Source organism: Lissotriton vulgaris, chromosome 1_2, assembly GCF_964263255.1.
Source record: "Lissotriton vulgaris chromosome 1_2, aLisVul1.2, whole genome shotgun sequence".
Lineage (NCBI taxonomy): Eukaryota > Metazoa > Chordata > Amphibia > Caudata > Salamandridae > Lissotriton > Lissotriton vulgaris.
This window is the reverse complement of record NC_141686.1, coordinates 140,382,065-140,401,699: the sequence shown is the minus strand read 5'-3', so window position 1 is coordinate 140,401,699 and position 19,635 is coordinate 140,382,065. Positions and strand designations below refer to the sequence as shown.

General features: G+C 44.7%; 1 protein-coding gene across 1 annotated transcript in view; it reads right to left on the bottom strand.

The window, feature by feature from the left end:
- The window catches only part of SLC13A4 (solute carrier family 13 member 4), a 256,186-nt gene that overhangs the window by 203,420 nt on the left and 33,131 nt on the right, over nt 1-19,635 (bottom strand). Inside the window, 1 exon segment of the mRNA XM_086952476.1 lies at nt 18,728-18,909. Coding sequence (XP_086808602.1) covers nt 18,728-18,909 — 182 coding nt within the window.

Here is a 19,635-nt window from a genome sequence, read left to right as displayed (position 1 = left end):
TTTCTGTTTGTTGTTTATTTCTCAGTTTGTCTTCTTTTTTCTTTTGCTAACCTTATTGTTTAAAAAAATGGGAATATGTGCTATTCTGTCATAGTGTTTGGTTGTGTAGATGTAACTTCTTCATCTAGAACTGTGATAAATCAGAATTAATATGTTTGAATTTATGTAATGGTTCAGTTATCATGAAGCTAAGAAAGGAGCATAGTGTGTCTTTGGTTGGGCTTTGGACTGTTGTCTTTATTCATGATCTCACAGAGGTCAACGGGAGAAACTGAAGAGATGGAAGTTTAAGGGAAGATGGCTCAATAAAACTTAACTCGGAGGAGGAGATATTGCATTGTAGAGATTCAAGAAAAATTATCAAGGAAAAAGATTCATGTAAACATGAGACTGGGAGGGACACAATGGAAGCATAATCACCTGGGATCCCATCATGTTTTATTTGGGGCCTTCAAAAATGCTATTGAGCTCAGTGTATTTGAACATAAACTTCACATTGGACCACTTGTTCCATTCTGGAGGACCCCAATATCAATCAATCAATCAACCAGTCTGGATTTGTGTAGCGCGGCTAGTCACCCGTGAGGCTATCCAGGCGCTGGGGGTGCAGCTGTAGGGGGCTCAGTTGATTAGCCGGGTCTTGAGTCCTTTTCTGAAGTCCAGCAGGGAGGATGAGGTCCGGAGGGTAAAAGGGAGGTCCTCCACTTGCTGCAGCGGATGCCCAGGTGTGGGTGAGGCAAACGGAGGCAGAACGCAGGTGTCTGGAGGGAAGGTGGGCGTTTGGGTGGTGGTTGATGTAAGCCGGTCCCTGGTTGTGGAGGACCTTGAAGGTGTGCATCAACATCTTGAACTGGCCTCGCTTCCAGTGGCAGATGGTGACTTTTGAAAATGGTGGGTGTTAAAATTCTTTGCAACTTTTACGCCACGTGCAAGGCAGCCACATGGTCCCAATGTGGACCCTCAAATACTGCAACAACAAGGTGAGGGATGTAATGCCTGAATTAATGTCAGCTACTGGCAATTGCTTGAGCCGAATCCCAATCCATTGTTTTTTTGTCCACCATGCCATCTCAGTTTGGGTCCGGTCACTTGCAAATCAGCCTGTGTTGGAACCCTTTGTTTGAACCAACTGTGAAGTAAATAGCACTAAAGACAAATTAGGCAAAATTAAATGCACTAACCCCAATCACTTAGATCAATGTAAAGCATAAAATTCAATGTATATTTAAGGCATAGATAGCCATCTTTGTCAAAACGGTTTTAGTTCACACAAATCCTATGTCAGTTTATAATACCATTTATCAAATTTGGACTGCATTAATATATGTTCTGTTCATGCTTAAAAGTTTCTCCGTTACTGTAAAATATATGCAATTTACGTTATCATAGTTGATTTTTTATTTTTGCTAATTACACAAAGCAAGGTACACAGTGACACAAATATAGCAAAGAGGTTAACAAAAAGTTTAGGATCTACAACGGCAATTTATTTTGTTTTTGTGATCATGTAAATTACTGCACTTTCCTTTATACCATTTGCAGCCCGTTACACGGTTAGAATGTTTGTTCAGTAACACAGAGGTGTCAGAAAAGGAACTGCAAAGCAGAAATCAGATTGCAAGTTGTTTGTTTGTTTTAGTTGTCTCTTTACTAGTCAATTCAATTCAATTATAACTTTATTCGGCTGTTAAAACAAAACAACCATAAAAGTACAAATAAAATCACAAATAAGAATACCACTTATAAGATACATCATAGTCAGATGAAAGGTAACCTTGATAAGGCCGATTCTCATCAGTGGACAAATAATGCCTATCAATTAAGCTAATGGCCTCTCTACAGAGCAGGAACAGATGACAAGAATTGTACTTGCAGTCTAAAACAACAAGCATTTGCAATGCAATAGGTCTCACATTACTAAAAGTTTGAGCTATTGGCATTGCAAATAATAATGCAACACAAATAGCTCAAGCTTTTAGTAATGCAAGACCTATTTAATTACAAATGCTTGCTAGCCTTGCTACGTGGACACGTGAGCAGCGACGGAGCACGCAGCCATGCTGTAATTCCCCAAAGCAAGACGAAGCACATGGCTGTAATGATGCAGGCCACTGTGCACCACCCCTTCTTCTCAGCATCCGTATTTACAAAAAACAGATTAAACACAAAATAGAAAGGGATGACTGACCCACAGGAAACAAGATTAGGGTACTGATGGCAACGTGTGAGAAGGACTCCGGCAGCGTTGTTAACCCTGATCAGTCCGAATGAAGAACAATAATGCAAAGGGAGGATGAGAGAGAGCTGTGCCTGCTCAGCTGCTTCCGGCCTGTGTGAGTGGATCTCAAAGCCAAAACTTGCCCCACCTCCATTGAAAAGAAGTGAGAAGCAAGCAGACGCATATCAAAAGAAGCCCAAGACCTCCCACAGCACAAAAAAGAGGGAAAAAAAGCATACGGGTGATGTTAATAAATAAAGGCTTTATGCTGTCGTAGGTGGGAGGCGCCTGATTTTGAGGCTAGGCAAACAAACAAAAAGCATAAGGGTGTCAGCTCTGCTCAAGGACAGCTAAAGAAAGAAATAGGGCTTAAAAGGGTTAAAATAACATGCAGCATAAGAGCCCACGTAACAGGGCCAGTCTGTGTGGGAGGTTACAATATTTGAAAAAGAGGGACTCTTCAGCTATTTCACCAATAAAAAGCCCAAGGTGAGTATGAGGAGCCAATAGAAAAGAGTCCATATCCTGAACACAGTGGGCCCGATTCACAGAACTAACTTAAGACAAAATCCTAAACTTACTACTTTTGGTATTCAGAGAAGTTAGGATTTTGTCTTAAGTTTGTCTTAAAACAGACTTAAGACAGACTTAAGTTAGGATTTTGTCTTAAGTCTGTCTTAAGTCTGTTTTAAGACAAAATCCTAACTCCTGTGAATACCAAAAGTAGTAAGTTTAGGAATTTGTCTTAAGCTAGTTCTGTGAATCGGGCCCAGTATGTCTCAAAGAGACAGCGCAAGTGCTGCTTAGGGGAGACCTAAAAACGTCTTGTTTTGGCTTCTAGGTGTTAGTGCAAAAGTGATTTGCGACTCGTTTAGCCGCAGGGCCGGACTGGGAACCAAAACCGGCCCTGGCAAAGTGCTCGGCCTGCCCTCTCCCCCCCCCTCCCTACGAGAAGGGGTGGGGGGGGGGGGGTTGGGAGGGTGTGGGTGAAGCCGAGCACTTTGCAGGGGCCGGTTTTCGGCCGATTTTGTTACAGGGCCGAATTTGCAGCTATGCTGCAAAAACGGCCCTGTAACAAAAACGGCCCCCACCCGTGTGGCGCACCGGGGGATTGCCCGGTGCCCGCCACAGTCTGGCCCTGACGGCAGCCATCTTTTGCATTAATTAATTGTGATAGCTTACAAGCCCGCTCCGCCCAGCACTTCCTGGGGCAGAGGTGAGGTGACAGAGGGGAGAAGTGGGAAACAGCTTGCCAGGGCAGTGAGGCCACAGTGAAGGAGGAGCAGGCATACGCATGAATGCCCTAGAAGGTCACCAGCACCAGGTATGTCAGTACGAGTCCTGGCCCATGAGCATGTGCGTGATGATGAAGCCTGTCACAAATAGCTTAATGTGAACCAATGGTGTAACAAGTGTGCCATGCCATCAAGAAAGAAGGAATGGAAGAGAGAATACAAGAAACAAAGCAATAAAAAAGGAAAGAAAGAAAGCAGAAGGAAAGAAGGAAGAAAAGAAAGAATGAATTAAAAAGAGAGAAGGAAGGCAAGAAAGAAAAAAGAAAGATGCAAGAAAGAATGAAAGAAGGAAGAATCAAAATAGAGGATGGAAAGAAGGAAAGAAAGACAGCAAGAAGGAAGGAACGAAACAAAAACGAGGAAAAGAGAAAACAAAGGAAAAAGGAAAGACAGAAAAAGTGTTACAACTGCTGTTAAACATAATACAGGCTGGCATTCTTCCTGGACAACGTTTATTAAAGAGCCATTGGTACAGTGTGTCCAGAAAAAATATGTTGTGAAGATTTGTTCACTTAAGGATTTGCATCCTATAATATTGAAGCTTTTGGTTTGTGGACTGTGTGCACAGTAAAAAGAGGATAACTTAATGCAGAACAGTTTCATAAAGACACAGTCTGGCATTCTGTGAAATAAATAAATAAAGGATACTCTAAACAGAATTTACAACAATATTGAAAGTAGACAGGAACTGATAAAGCTGTAATGGGCCCTGAACTCACATGTGACAGAAAGCTCCTGTTATCATAACAGGCTCTAAACACAAAGTAAACAGTAAGCAATTATGAAGTAAAAACAGAAACACTGTCACTGAAGGTAACTATGATGAGTGCAGATGTGCTTATTGTGAGGGCGCAAAATGCAGTTACCCAAAGTGAAGTTAACCTGTGGCTTAAGTAGGCTGACCCATTTCCCTATGCTGTTTGCTTTTGTGAGAGGAAGCAAAATGTGAATGACACAATAATTGACCAATGAATGAAGAGAGGTGGCTGGAAGCCCCTTTAAGTAAGTATATTATATATATAATATTAGGTCAATGAAAAGGTCTTGGCTAACGCCAGACCTAAACAATCCACAAAAAACACAAACTGTATGGGATCCATGGCCAAGATGAAGCTGTTCTCACAGGTACAAACCAGAGGCGCTCTGACATGGAAAAGTGTAGAGATGGATTGTTGGGAGGTTATGGTCTGGTTCCCTGCGTGGAACCTGTGGAGGAGTTGTTGCCAGGACGCAGAGCTGTATACAAATAAACTTAGCTGATGGCCCACCGCTTGTATGGACTTCCTTTCAATGGCGACGATCTCCACAAAAGTAGTCCCTCTGAAGTAGCGCCAGCCGCGACGTGCGTGCTCACGTCAGGAGCGCGGGGAGGAGCGCGGGGAGGAGCGGCGTCCAGGAGCGCGACGAGGAGCAGCGGACAGGCCGGAGGAGCGGTGACCAGCGGCGGTGAGGTGACGAGCAGCGGACAGGCGGGAGGAGAGGTGACCAGCGGCGGTGAGGAGCGAGGAGCGGTAAACTGAGGAGCGCAAAGGGAGGAGCGGCGGCTGAGGAAAGGGGACCCACGGACAATGTCGGGACAGGCGGGGGTCGTGGCAGGCGGGGGACGGGCTGGGCGGGGGCCCGGTCTTCTGGACAATGTCGGGGCGGGCGGGGGTCGGGGAAGCCTGATTGCTCCCGGACAAGGTCGGGACGGGATGCTAGTTATAAATAAATTCCTATCACACTATCATGCCAGCTAAGCACAGTCCGAAGTATGTATTGAAAATAAACTGTAAATGCAATCAGCAGTGTGTGTTTATTTCCAAAAATCGTTTCTTATATAAAAATTCCAATGGTTGGGCATGTGTAGTTCTACAATATAAATACATTTCGAAACCTCAATCCTGTCAGGTAAGCACTTTCACAAACATATATTTAAAATAAATCACAGTATCCAAATGGCCCTTTAGCAAATGGAGGGGATACCGTGATATTACGTGTGAAAAGCTGAAAGGGCTGGCACAACGTCAGTGGCACAACAAGTTCTGCTTTATGTGGAGTAAAATGCCATAATTATACTAGCCATTTGCAAATTTTGCGCAAAGTATACAGTATACTAAAATGCAAACAATGTACCATCCACTGACAGCATGCCAGCCCTTTGAGCGTTTCAGACAGACATAATATGTACTTCTTCTGATAAAACAAGTTTAGACGAGGTGTAAACATGTAAAATGTGGTGCTGTTCATTAAAAAGAAACCATGTCGCACTACACCCCATTCAACATCTGGTGAAATACGAAATTGCAGAGGTCATAAGAAATCGAAGGGTTTTAACAGTCAATGTCTCACAAAACAAGTTGCCGTGAATTGCTTTTGAAGGACAGGCAGCGCTGGGAGGAGGGCTGATTCTGCGGAGCGCGTGAAGTGGCAGAGGGGGGCAGAGCATTCCTTTGAAGTCTGAAGCTCTCGGCGGGTTTGATGCGATGATGTGAGGCGGCTGAGGGGGAGTGGGGGGAGCAAATGGCAAGAGCGCGTGCACGGGAACATGCACTGTCAGTAATCCGCCTGCCAAAGCCCTTGGTTTCAAGAGTTTTTTCAACTGCTATAAACTCGCCTATTTATCCCTGCGGGATATAATAGGCGAGCCCTAAAAAGGGGCTGTGCGGGTCAAGCTTACTACTGGAAAAGTTAATGCGCATGTCCAGAGGCCATGTTGAGTAGTTGCGAAGTTTCCCAAGGTATGTGCAATCGCCTGCAGAAATACATGCATTGTGTGTGCAACGTGTCAGCCTTCTTAGATTAGGATAAAACCGCCTATATCAATAGTTGTTTCCAGATTAACCTGCCTACACTGTATCTCAGTGACAGGCACACCCAAAAAGAGAAAGAGATAGTTGACAGAGTAAATAATCTACCTGCACCCTACTTCTGTGACAGGCACACCAGAAAAGCTTATTGTCAAGTTGTATACCAGCTGGCACTGTATTTGGAATTGTGCAAATTATGTGGCTGTGCTCTAATCCTAGCTCTTATCTAAACCAGTGGCAGGTACATCCTAGGGTGCAATACAAACTGTGACAGAACTCGCATTTAGCAGGGTGTGGCAGCAACTCACCCACGTAGGTCACCTCATGGATAGAATACTAGCACCAGAAGCATTTCTGCTAATTTGGAGGCAATTGATGGGGACACATTTACGTCTAAATAGAAGAAGCTGCTTTTGGTATACAATTTAAGTACAGAAGCCAGGAATAGTTTGAATACTCTTCCACTGGAGATTGCAAATGTCTTTACATTGGGAGGGGAGGATGGTGATTCTTCAATGGTGTTTGACGAATATGCATCCATTATCAGTACATTAGATAAACAATTTAGTCCAAGAAAAACCATAATTATTGAATGCCATAAGTTCCTTCGGCTCCCCCAAGTTTCAGGAGAATCGATTGACGATTCAATTGATAGAAAGAACTAGTAACAAGAAGGTCAACAAATACTTCTATCAACTTAGGATCCAGATTTGGAGACAGCCTTCCAGTTAGCTAGAAGCATTGAACATTCACAAATCTGCATGAAAGAAATGTACAAATGTACCAAACCTGTTGAGGTGAAACATCTTGATGTCAAACAGAATCCTAAGCAACCTACAAAAGCAACTCGTGCTAGTGCACACTACAATTGTGAAGTGTATTCATCCAAGTCTAGGAGCGAGAGAGTTGAAAAAAGTGAAACGGCAATGCCAGATTTTGTTCCGAAATGAATCAAACTTGTTTTAAATGTGGCAAGAAAGGTCACTTTGCACGTGTATGCACACCAAATATTGGTCAACGAGCTGCTCATTTTCAGTCTGTCAAGAGTACTGTGTCAGATGCCTTTGACTCTGATGGGGATGGCAAAGCAGTACTAATATTATCCTCAACAAGCCAAGGAGAAAATGGAATCGTCAGTCAGTCGGTCAGTCAGTCAAAGAAATGTTTTTTTAGACCAATGGTCTTCAAACAACGCAATTACACACATGATCACCTTAAATTAAACATTTAACAGTTTAAATAATAAATATTGCATTATTTGAAATTTCATCAACAAAATTCATAGCTAAAACCAATACAATTTAAAAATACCCCATTATTTAAATACCACTTCATACTAATTATAGTTAAAAATGATTAAAACTTGTCCAAGTACATATTTAAAATTGGATACCCCAACTGGGCCTTTTTAGCAGCCTTGCACCTATCATTGTATTAAGATATGCATGTTCACATTTGTATGAGGAATTAACTCAACTAAAATTCCTCATTTAAAATCATGATACAAGCAACATAATTTAAACTTCTCGTTGAAATTTATGCCATTTCATTTCTTTTTATAGCTGCTATTATAATTTACCTACCACCAAATTCATTTTGTTTATCCAAGAACAGCCTTTTTAATTGCAATCATAAACCTTCAAATAGCAATTGCAATATCCAGGTAGCGCATGTCAATAAGAAGTTCTATAGCCTGTGTTCGATTCATAATTCCATATTTAAAAAATAATAATGGACATAAGATCAGTTTTTGCAAGGACAACACTTTTAGGCAATCCACTAACGTGTAAAATATCGCATTTTGTACGGAGCTCGCATGTACAGTTCCCATCAGGTTGAATCATTACCATTTTTGTCTTCTCATTATATAATAGGGGTTGACACCAATTCTTATTCGTAGTAATTCACACCTAAGCCAGTGATTTGATAAAATATCCAGATATGGAAACCAAACTCCCTTCTGCCAGGATTTTGACATGAATTGTACTGTTTATTCACACTCAGATACTGCCAATCCTTTTCCCGAGATGGTTCCCTACCTAATGATCTCAGCTCACCCTTTGAGGATTCTATGTGTAAAGTCTGTTGGCATAACCTCACTTTCATATACCTACATCCAGACAGGTAGAAGTTGAGGAGTGGTTCACAGGCAACCCTGAGGTTCTCAGTGAACATTTGGGAAAGCTTAAGGGTTTCCAGTACTGCATAATTTTAAAGCACGATGCAAGAGCGGTGGCTTACGAGGTATGCAAAGTGCCATTAGGTTTGCATGAAGAATTGAAGCTTGGATTAGAAAAACTATGCAGGCATAATTGAACTTTCAGAATGGTTGGCATCTATAGTCCTGGTAGATAAAAATATAAGTCTCTGTGGGGATCTTAGGTATCTTAATTCTAACATCTGGGTAGATCGCCAACCCTTTCCCAATATTAACAAAATGCTGTCAACTTTGGGTAGTGCTACATTTTTCACTCTTGGTGTATCTTTGACTTATCGTCAAATCGAGTTGAGTAGAGTTGAGTAGAGTTTCTAGACACTTAATGTCATTTGGTACACCTGAAGGAGTATATCAGTACATACAAATGCCATTTGGCCTGGCGTTGTCATCAGCTATATTCCAACGGTTGAAGAACAATTTATTTAATAACATCAAAGTTATCATGTTTTCCCAGGGTGACATTGTGATATTTGGTAATTCAGAGGCAGAACACGACAGCAGGATGAGGGGTGTGTTAGACATCATTAAAGCTGGTGGATTGACCCTAAAATAGGACAAATGCACATTTTTACAAGAAGGTGTAGACTATTTGGGTCTTCCTGTATCGGGGAAAGGGGAGTTAAACCGAAAGTAAAGATTTTAGATGCCATTCAATGTGCATCTAATCCCAGGGACAAAGACCCTCTTTCTCAAGCAAGTGGAGTACCACTCCAAATTAATAAAAATCTTTTCAGCTAAAACAGCTGGTTTGCGTTGTCTTCTGAAGAAAAACAAAACATGAAATAAGAATGGGGTGACGAATGTGAAGAGAATTTTGAATTAATCAAAAAAGAAATAGTCAGTGCTTGTCCCCTCGAAATGTTTGACATCAATGATTTATCCATCATCACCACTGATGCTAGTAATGTGGGGCTTGCTAAAGTGCTTATGCAGATAAGGAGTAATGGGATGGAGGAAACCATTGCATTTGCATCAAGAACATTACGGGGAGCAGAATCAACTTATTCCACAATAGAGAAGGAGTTGTTGGCAATGTTGTAGGGGATACAACATTTCAAAAACATTTTGTGGGGAAAGGAATTTGTTTTAAGAACAGATCATAAACCCTTGTTGGACCTGTTCACAACAAAGGGGTGGGGGCAGAGCGACCCACGCATTGCTAAGTGGTAATATAGATTGCAAGAGTTCCTTTACAGGTTTGAATATGTCCCGGGGCAAAGAATTAGGCTGCTGACTGCCTCTCTAGATTACCATTGGAAACAAATGAATAAGAACAGGAAGAGATGGAGGATCTTGAGATAGTAAGTGTGGTGTGCTTGGTTAGTGGCACCACAAAGGGGGCTTTGTCTGAGCAGGAGTGGTTAGAAGCTGTATTGAGCGACATAGTATTACAAGAAGTGACTAGGTTTGTGGTGAGCGGTTGGCCTATTATCAGGAATACCCAAAAGGCTTTGATTCCGTAAAGGAGAGTGGGGGGGGGAGATATCTATTGTGGAGAGCATTGTGTGCAGAATTGGGCAGTTGGTGTTTCCAGAATGCCTACGTAAACAAGTATTGGATTTGGTCCATGAGAGACGTCTTGAGATTTTGCCATGAAGAGAAGAGTAATAGAGAATTTTTGGTGGGATGGGGCTGACAAAGTGATTGAGCATTATGTCAGAGACTGCTGCCTTTGTGTCCTTAGTCACAAATCGCAGATTACATGCCCTTCTCCCGTCAATTCTATCGTAGTTAAAAACAAAACTTGGAGTAAAGTGGCGTTTGATATTTCAGGGCCCTTTGGGGTTAATGGTATTGCACCTAAATATGCTTTGGTCATGATAGACCATATGTCAAAATGCCCAGAGGTGAAATTTGTGAACAAGATACATTCCTTTGCTGTCATTACATTTTTTAAGGAGGTATTTTTAAGTGAGGGTTTTCCCGAGGAGCCAGTGACAAAGGTACCCAGCTGATATACAGGGAAATTAGAGGTTTTCTTGTTAAAATCAGGTACAAAACACATCTTAACCTATGTCTACCGTCCCTGTAGTAATGGTCTTATGGAGAGAGTGAACTGTATCATCAAAGACCAGTTACAGCTTGCACTTATCAATGGATTGCATTGGAAAGAAGCAATTGATGAAATGTTGTGGGCAGTAAGAACCACCCCTCACATAGATACAGGGATGTCCCCGTTTTACTTTGCTGAGAGGCAGGATTGCGGGGTCTAAGTTAAATAAAGAGTGGATGGATAGGAAAACCATTGAAGCTGTAAGATTAGCAAGATTAGTGGATGTAATGTCTGCTGTACCAAAGAAATATAGTTTCACAATTGAACGTTATATGACCTTGTCTGTTTAGGTTGGAGACTGGGTAAGGATTAAGAGACCTCGGTCCTCATTTATGAAAAGTGACGCATCGCTGCGTGAAAACAGCGATGCGTCACTTTTCACTGCGCACTCCTTGCGACACCAATGATGCGTCATATTTAGTGTATGACGCATCATGTAGCAAGGACTTACAGATACGTCAGTATTTCTGACGTATCTGTAAGCGCAAAAGTGACGCATTGCTGGAGTGTGTCGCAAAAGTGACGCAACTCCAGCAATGCGTCCTTTCACATGGGGAAAGCCCCATATGAAAGGGCTTGCGTCAGTCTTACGCCTGCTGTGAGGCAGGCGCAAGATTTTGACGCAACAGCATCCTAAAAGTGATGCAGTGAAATCTCATAGATTTCACTGCGTCACTATTATGAGGCTTTTTGCGGGGGAACACCCCCTCTGCATACATTATACCTGACGCAGGTATAATGTGGTGCAGGGGTTTAAAAAGTGACGCATCTACCTAGATGCGTCACTTTTTAAATATGGCGCAACAAGGCGCATATTTTACGCCGCTGGTGCGTCACAAAAAGTGACGCACCGGCGCCGCAAAAATGACACAAGGCCTCATAAATAAGGGCCCTGGTTTTATTGGCAACGGTTTGTCACGCTTTTCTGCACCTGTTCAAATTAAGAATGTAAGGGATCATGTGGTGGTGCTAGAAAGCGGAAAAACATGGAACAAGTGTTTACATTCAGTAGTTCCCAAATTCAAAACTGAGTACGTTGGGAGGAAAATGGGAGTTCCAATTGATGTTATCTAGGACAAGGAAAGTGCCATTAAGAGAATCGCAGACAGAACAAAGTCCAGTCCTGCGAAGTTCAAGGATTACGAAATGTACACCAAAAGATGGAGAAATGCACTAACCTATTTGAAATGAAGTGCTTCACTAGCTTTTACTTTTCTTTGTTATTGTCTTTTATTAGTCATAAGTTTAGTTTTAGAACCATTTATTGCAATTTCTTTTGGTTGTTCATTTGTAATGTTGCACCCCTCATGTGTTCATTTTTTAAATATATTTTTGAGTTTAGAAGGAAGTGGGTGTGTAGGATGGAATTGTTGGGAGGTTATGTTCTATTTCTCTGTGTGGCACCTGCAGATCATTCGGTATAGGGGTCCTGTTATTGGCAGTTGTTGCCGGGATGCGGTGCTGTATGCGAATAAACGTACTTGATGGTCCACCGCTAATAAGGACTACGATTCAAAAAGGAAGCCAGGGGTGGGGCCCCACTGAAGCCAGGAGTTGGGCACCACCTGCCCCAATACCCACCCAATACCTGCTCCACCCGTCTCTCTAGTAGTTCCTCCACTAATAACAGAGTAACAAAAATTGCGGGAGGGGGGTGTTATGATTCATATTGCTACATTATTCTGGGGCTGGAACAGTTGATCAAGCTTCCAGTGCAGGTTGGTGGTATGTCAGCTGTACCGTTACTAAACTACTTGGAAACATGCCAGAAGCGTTGTGGTATTCCTGAAGTCAACTTTGGTGCCCATTTTCGCTGACCTTTTTCCCACCTATGCTGCCCCCGCGACCGCTCCCCCTGCCGGTTCTCGTTTCCGTCTCCCAGCTGAGTTTCCATCACCCGTTCCCTATGTAATGTTAGCCGCTGCTTGGGCGAGTAAGCAAGACCTCTAATCTCCTGGTCAGGGAAGTCCGCTCTCCAGCTCAGCAGCTCCGTTGTTGCGCCTCTGCCACTGCCACCTACACCTCTCCGATCAGGTAGGTGTTTGAGGCCCTCCTCCACCCGCAGGCTCCTGCCTGCGCCTCATCCCTGGTGGTCAAGTGGGAGAGCATTGCCCTTCTGATGGTCCGCTCAGCCAGCCTTCTCTGTTGACTGTCTTTTTTGTCCTGTATTTGTGCCTGTTTACTGTCTTTTGTCTGTATTTTCTGTTGTCACTGTTATTGTGCCTTTTTTCCTGGTTTTTGTATTTTGAGCCTTTGTTGTGTCTCTGTGTCTGATTTCACTGACCTTTTTCCTGCCACGGCTGCCCCTGCAGCCTACCCCCTTCCGGTTCCTGCTACCGCCTTCCAGTTGCGTTTCCTTCTCCCGTTCCCTATTTAATGGCGGCTGCTGCGTGGCCGTGCCACTGGCGCGATGAAGGTGCACAAACGGCAAGCCCGTCTGCACCAGACCATGACCCGACTGGACCAGCGCCATGGACCCTGGCTCTCTGACCACCCACAGCTATGACTCAGCTGACCTCCACAGAGTCAACCCCGGAAGGAACAATAAGTGCCAGCTGTCTAAGCCTAACACCACAAAAGGCCGGTTCTCCTGCCGACACTGCTGACAAACCTTTACCAACCTTCCACACACCCCACGGCCAACGCCTGGACATTCGAAGCCCTGAGATGCATCCTCCTCAAGGAGTGCTCCCTGCACAGACACGCAGTATAAATCTGGGACTTCCTTGACACCCTCTCGCCAGACATTGCCTTCTTCACGGGAACCTGGACCAACCCACCTCTGCCCCCGACATCACCACAGTCATCCCGATGGATGCAAGATCCAGAGGAAGGACTGCCCCAATCATCCAGGAGGAGGACCCACCATTGTGCACAAAATGCCCTCTGACTCACCACCTCCAGCACGAACGACTCCTCTTCCTCCCTGGAACACCTCCATTTCAAGATCCAGACCAGCCCCAGAACGATCCCACATGGCACCCTTGCCTACAGACCTCCAGAACCTCAAACCACTTTCGCCCCAACCATCACCGAACTCATTGCACCCGACGCCATCGCCTCCATGGACTACATACTGCTCTCCGACCTCTACTTCCAACTCGACAACCTCAGCAACCAAAACTCCTCCACTCTCCTGGACAACCTCGCCAACATTGGACTGAGACAGCTCGTCACCACACTCACCCACAAGACAGGACACACCCTCTACCCCATCTTCGCTGGAGGTAACAACATCCACTTCAGCCACACCACGCAACCCCCCTGGACGGACCACCACTGCGTACATTTCTCTTTCAACAAAGCCACCACTCACAAACCTACACCATGCCCTCCTCGAAGGAACTGGAGCAAAGTCACTGAGGAGCACCGCAACTTCACCCTAACCCACAATCCTCTTCCCACCTCGACCAACGCCAATTCTGCAGCCACAGAACTACACAGATGGATCACCAACTGCGCAGACAAGCCTGCCCCCCTCCGCAACCCCGACAGACAGCGCCCCATGAAGACCACATGGTTCACCACCGACCTTCAAGAATCCAGACGCACCTGCAGACATCTCAAGAAGCGATGAAGAAACAGCAAAACCATGGAATACCAGACCACCTACAAGAATGCCGTGCCAAAAACCACCAACTCATCAGATCCACCAAAAAAACCTTCAACCGGAACAAAATGCTAGCTAACTCCAGTAACTCAAAAGAACTCTTCAACATCATCCAGGAATTCACCAAACCCCCCAGCGAAGCAATGCATGTCACACCCTCCCAGGACCTCTGCAACAAGCGTGGCTCCTATTTCTATCTGAAAATCAAGTCCCTCTATGACAACTTCAGCGAACAGACACCAAACACCGAAACCACCCCTTCCTCCAGCAACAAGAACCAACTAACTCTCTCCACCTGGACCCCAGTAACCACCAATGACACTGTCATGACCATGAAAAGCATTCAATCAGGGGCCCCCAAGGACCCCTGCCACCCGAACATCTTCCACAGAGCTGCCGTAGCATGCGAGCTTCGACGCACCATGAATGCCACCTTCGAATCAGGCACATTCCCTGATGACTGGAAATATGGAGAAATCAAGCCCCTCCTCAAGAAACCCTCTGCTGACCCGACAGACCTCAAAAACTACTGACCCATCTCTCTCCCCCCTTCACAGCCAAAATTACTGAGATCGTCAACACCCAGCTGGCGAACCTCATTGAAGAGAACGCCATACTCGACCCTCCGAATCCGGATTCAGCTGCCACCACAGCACCAAGACCGCCCTCCTCGCCGCCACAGACAACATCTGCATGCTCCTTGACCAAGGCCACACCGCAGCTCTTATCCGAATAGACCCTCTCCGCTGCCTTCAACACCGTCTCCCACCGCACTCTTACTGCCAGACTCCTCGACGCCGGAATACAGGGATCCACCCTTGACTTGACTGTTCCTCACCAGCGGAACTCAAAGAATCAGACTCCCAACCTTCCTCTTCGAACCCACAGAGATCAACTGCGGAGTACCCCAAGGATCATCGCTCAGTCCCACGCTCTTCAACATCTACATGGCCCCCCTTGCCACCATCGTCAGGCAACATGGACTCAGCATAGTATCCTACGCTGACGACACCGAGCTCACCCTCTCCCTCATGAAGATACCCAACACTACCAGACTCCGCTACCAGGAAGGAATGAAATATGTTCCTTCCTGGATGAGCAACAGCTGTCTGAAGCTCAGCTCGGAGAAGACTGAAGTCCTCATCCTCTGGCCCACCCCTCAGCATGGGACAACACCTGGTGGCCCCCCGCCCTCGGCAACACTCCACCCCCATGGACCATGCACGGAACCTCTGCATCATACTCGACTCCTCCCTCACCATGACCCGACAGACCAACGCAGTCACTTCCACCTGCTTCAACACCCTCCACATCTTTCGCAAGACCTTCTAATGGATCCCTCCCAAAGCAGAAAGACAGTCACCCATACACTCATAACAAGCAGATTGGACTACAGAAATGCCCTCTATGCCGGAGAAAAAAAATACCTGCTACGCAGACTCCAGACCATCAAGAACAACACAGCCAGACTCGTCCTAGGCATCCCACGACACGAACACATCACACAACACCTGCAAAACCTCCACTGGCTCCCCGTTGAGAAGAGAGTAACCTTCAAGCTACTCACACACGCCTACAAATCCCTCCACCACACCAGACCCAAATACCTCAACGAAAGAGTCTCCTTCCACATACCCAATAGAAACATCCACTCCGCCTACCTCGCCCTTGCCGAAACCCTGTGCATCCGCAGAGCCAGAGCAGGTGGAAGAGCCTTCTCATACATTGCAGCAAAGAACGAGCTCCCGATCAACATCAGACGCTCCCCTACTTTACACACCTTCAGAAAGTGCCTTAAGACCTGTCACTTCGGCTGACTCAGAGCTGCCCCAACCCCTGGAGACCTCATACGTGAGTATCGCAATTCACAATTACCTGATTGTTTGCTTGATAGTCGATGTGAAGTTACTGCTGGAGGACCATTACTGCTCAGTGTGCCTTTGTGGCGAGGTGACAAATACGGTGCGATTATAGTGGCACTCCTGAGTTGAATGGTGACATCAGCTGGTGGGCACTGTTTGTTCTTCAAAGGAGCAGGTGGAGATGCTTGCCATCCCACTTGTAATGTCATACGCGTTACGTACTTTGCGGCCATTTTGAATTGAATTAAGTGACTTGCATTTGCGTTGTGAGGACTCAATTTGGGTCCCAGTGGGTGCGGGACTTGCAGCCCTATTGGATTGTAATCTTATCAGTAAATTTCTCATTTATGCTGGGAGCGACCTCATTGGATTGCGGCACTTGACGAAGGAACCTTGAAGTTGTGCATTTCTTCAACTCGCATCATAGAGGTGTAGGAGGTTGAGTTCAGTGTGTGACAGTATTGGCGAGATTGCAGCAGTTGCTGCAGGAGGAAGTGTCGGCCATTTCGCAACCTGAGGAACTGCAGTTGTAGGAGTGCGGTGAGTCACAGCAGCTGCACTGACAGAGCGTGAGGAGCAGCAGTTGGTAGGAGTGCTAGCGTTCAAAGTGTGAACACGGGACAGCACTGTAATTCACAAGTATATTATATGTGTTGCCTTAAACCAAAAGTAATTATATTTGTGGGGCTGCAAGGTATGTTAGTTCGTGTAGCCTATTTCAAGTCACCTACTTGTTGTTGAACGCTGTTCATCTTCTTCTTTAGCAGCCACCACTGTTTTTGTCTGATTAGGGTGAATCAATTCTGCCTTGGAATAGGTGGAAACAGCTTTTCGACTCATATTTTCTTGCAATTGGTGTGGAGAAATTAGCTGCTGTAAGGAAGCAAGCTATATTATTGCATCATTTGGGGAATGAGGGTAGGAATGTATATGAGAGTTTGATGAGATTACCGTTGGGCAAGGAGAAGGTGAACCTGACAACAATTTATATGACATGTCGGTAATGATGTTAGAGAAACATTATTTGCTCCCAAATGAATATTGTGCTTGAGAAGCATACGTTTTTCACAAGGGTACAAGGAAAGCAGGAAAAGATTAGTAGTTACTTAGCATCTTTCAAAACGTTAGCATGTACCTGTTTGGACATCTTACCGATTCTCTGGGCAGGAATCAAATTGTTAAGTGTACCAATAACGTTAAGGTACAGAAGAAACTCCTTACAAAGAATCCTGATCTGAGAGAGGCTTTGGCTATTTTGAATGGTATGGAGAATACCAGCATCTGGGAGCGTGAGATGAGAGAGGATAAGGGTAAGGACACTCACGGGGGGAAAGAATTCTGCCCATGAAATCAGTGAAAATGCTAAATTTAGCAAGAATATTGGTATGAAATGTTTTAGATGTGGCAGTGAAGGACATCTTTCAAATAGTCCTCAACGCTTTGCGAGGTTTGCTACATGCAAGAAATGTGGAAAAAAGGAGCATTATGCCATTATGTGTTGCGGGACTAAAGCACGAGGGGTACACTGTGTGGAAGAGGAAAGGAAGTTTGTATTGAGTGTGAGGGATTATGGATTAGCAGGTGGGGATCCTCTGGAGATGCCTCAACGTAAAATTGCAGTCGGTGGGAAAAAATGATCAGTGCTAGCTGACTTGGGGTCACCATATACTATCGTGATTGAGAATAACTGGGACATGGTGTTTGGTATTTATAAAATTGAGCTGCTTCCACCCGACATTAACTTGGTGGATTAAGGTGGAGTGAAAACAGATGACCTTGGGTATACTGTTATAAAAATAAAATTTTCTGACCGGGAGAAAGTGGGTAAAGTGTATGTAGCCAGAAGAGGTGACTACTTGTTGGGATGGAGGCATCAGCGGGATATGGGGATAACTTTGAATCCCAAAACTCCAGTGAAAGTTGTGTCACTCTCAACAGAGGGTTTGCTAGATGACGTGTGTTGTAAGTTTCCCAAGGTTTTTGGTAGCAGCCTGGGGTTGCTAAGAAACTTTGAACATAACATTCTTTGGAGAATGGGCTGTCCCATTTTTGAGCAGGGTGAGACAAGTTCCTCATTTGATGATGCATTCTCTTGAATGAGAATTGAACGAAGTTGCTGGGGTTTTGATTGATTGAAGAGATAAAGTGCTCGGAGTGGTTTTGGCACCACAGGATGGTGGGAGAGAGATTAGAATGTGTGTGGATTTACAAGGATTAAACAAGCAAATATGAATGAACATTTCAGAAACATCGGCTTTCATAAAAGATGCCAAATTTTTGAGTTTCATGGATTTGTCCTCTGCTTACTACCAGGTCTTGTTCCACCCTGATTCCAGACACGTAACATATTTTCTGACCCCTTTCGGTGCCTATAGGTTTATACATATACTTTTTGGGCTGGTGTCCGCTGTTGCATGCTTCCAGAGGGTAATAAAGAAAGTTCTGAAGGTCTTTATAAAATATTGTTCTTTCAAGACGATATTTTGGTCTATGGCAAGGATCAACTGGAGCACGATGAACAGATGGTAAGGCCATGCAGGACTTTCGAAAACAGAAATGGAGAAATCGCAATGGTGATGACGCAAACGTAGAATAAAGCATTGAGAGAAAGAAAGGCAGGCATTATTTGAAATGGAAGGGAAAGTATGCTTAAGAGAGAGACACAAAATGTAAACACCAAACCTGTCGGCTTTCCTTCTTCAGAAATAGCCTTGCCCACTGCTCCAATCCCTTCTAGTTCCTCGTCTTTGGTCATTAGCTGCTGCAACACTGCTTCCACGATGGGCATGACCATGGCAGTAGCAGACGTATTGGAGAGCCACATGGATAGCAGAGCGGTGCAGCACATGAAGCAAAGCAGTAACCTAAAACATAAGGACAGGGTGACCCAGCGCAGGACTTCTGATCAAACTCTGATTTGCAAATTACAGATATTCTGGCCATTTCAGTGCGACCCTAACATGATTGTCTAAGATAAATTAGTGGGTTTTTTTGTTTGGCAATGTTCAGGATCTCATTTTGTGTGCGGAGAACCTATGTGTGGTTCAGAGAACAATGACTAAACAAGCCTTTACAAACCCAATACATCTCTGCTTTCAATGACCAAGCAATTGGCTTTACCAATGCTTTATTGCCCCAGCATAATAATGCATGTGTGAAGATGCATTCGCACACGTAGCAGGTGAGCTTGAAACTAGTTTCCCATTCCAGCATGAGTCATGACGCACACGGATGTATGACGTTACAACGCATGCATTTACATCGCATGCCTTTACAACGCAATTATTACAACGCAGTCCATTACAACGCATAGTGCTTTGGGGCGCTGGATAGTGAATAGTTTAATTTACTATTCCAACTCCAGTCCCCGTGGACACTAGGGAAGGTTATTGGATAGTAAATTAACCTATTCCCTATCCTAGAGCGCCCCCACAGCAATGCGTTGTAATAGTTTGCGTTGTAATGGTTACGTTGTAAAGGCTCCTTTCTGCATCCTTTTGCCTGCTGAACTGTTCCTTGGTCAAGCGCTGGAGGACTGACAAAGCGCTCTGTGTTCCTGTCATAGCGCATTTGGAAAGCGCTACTTTTCG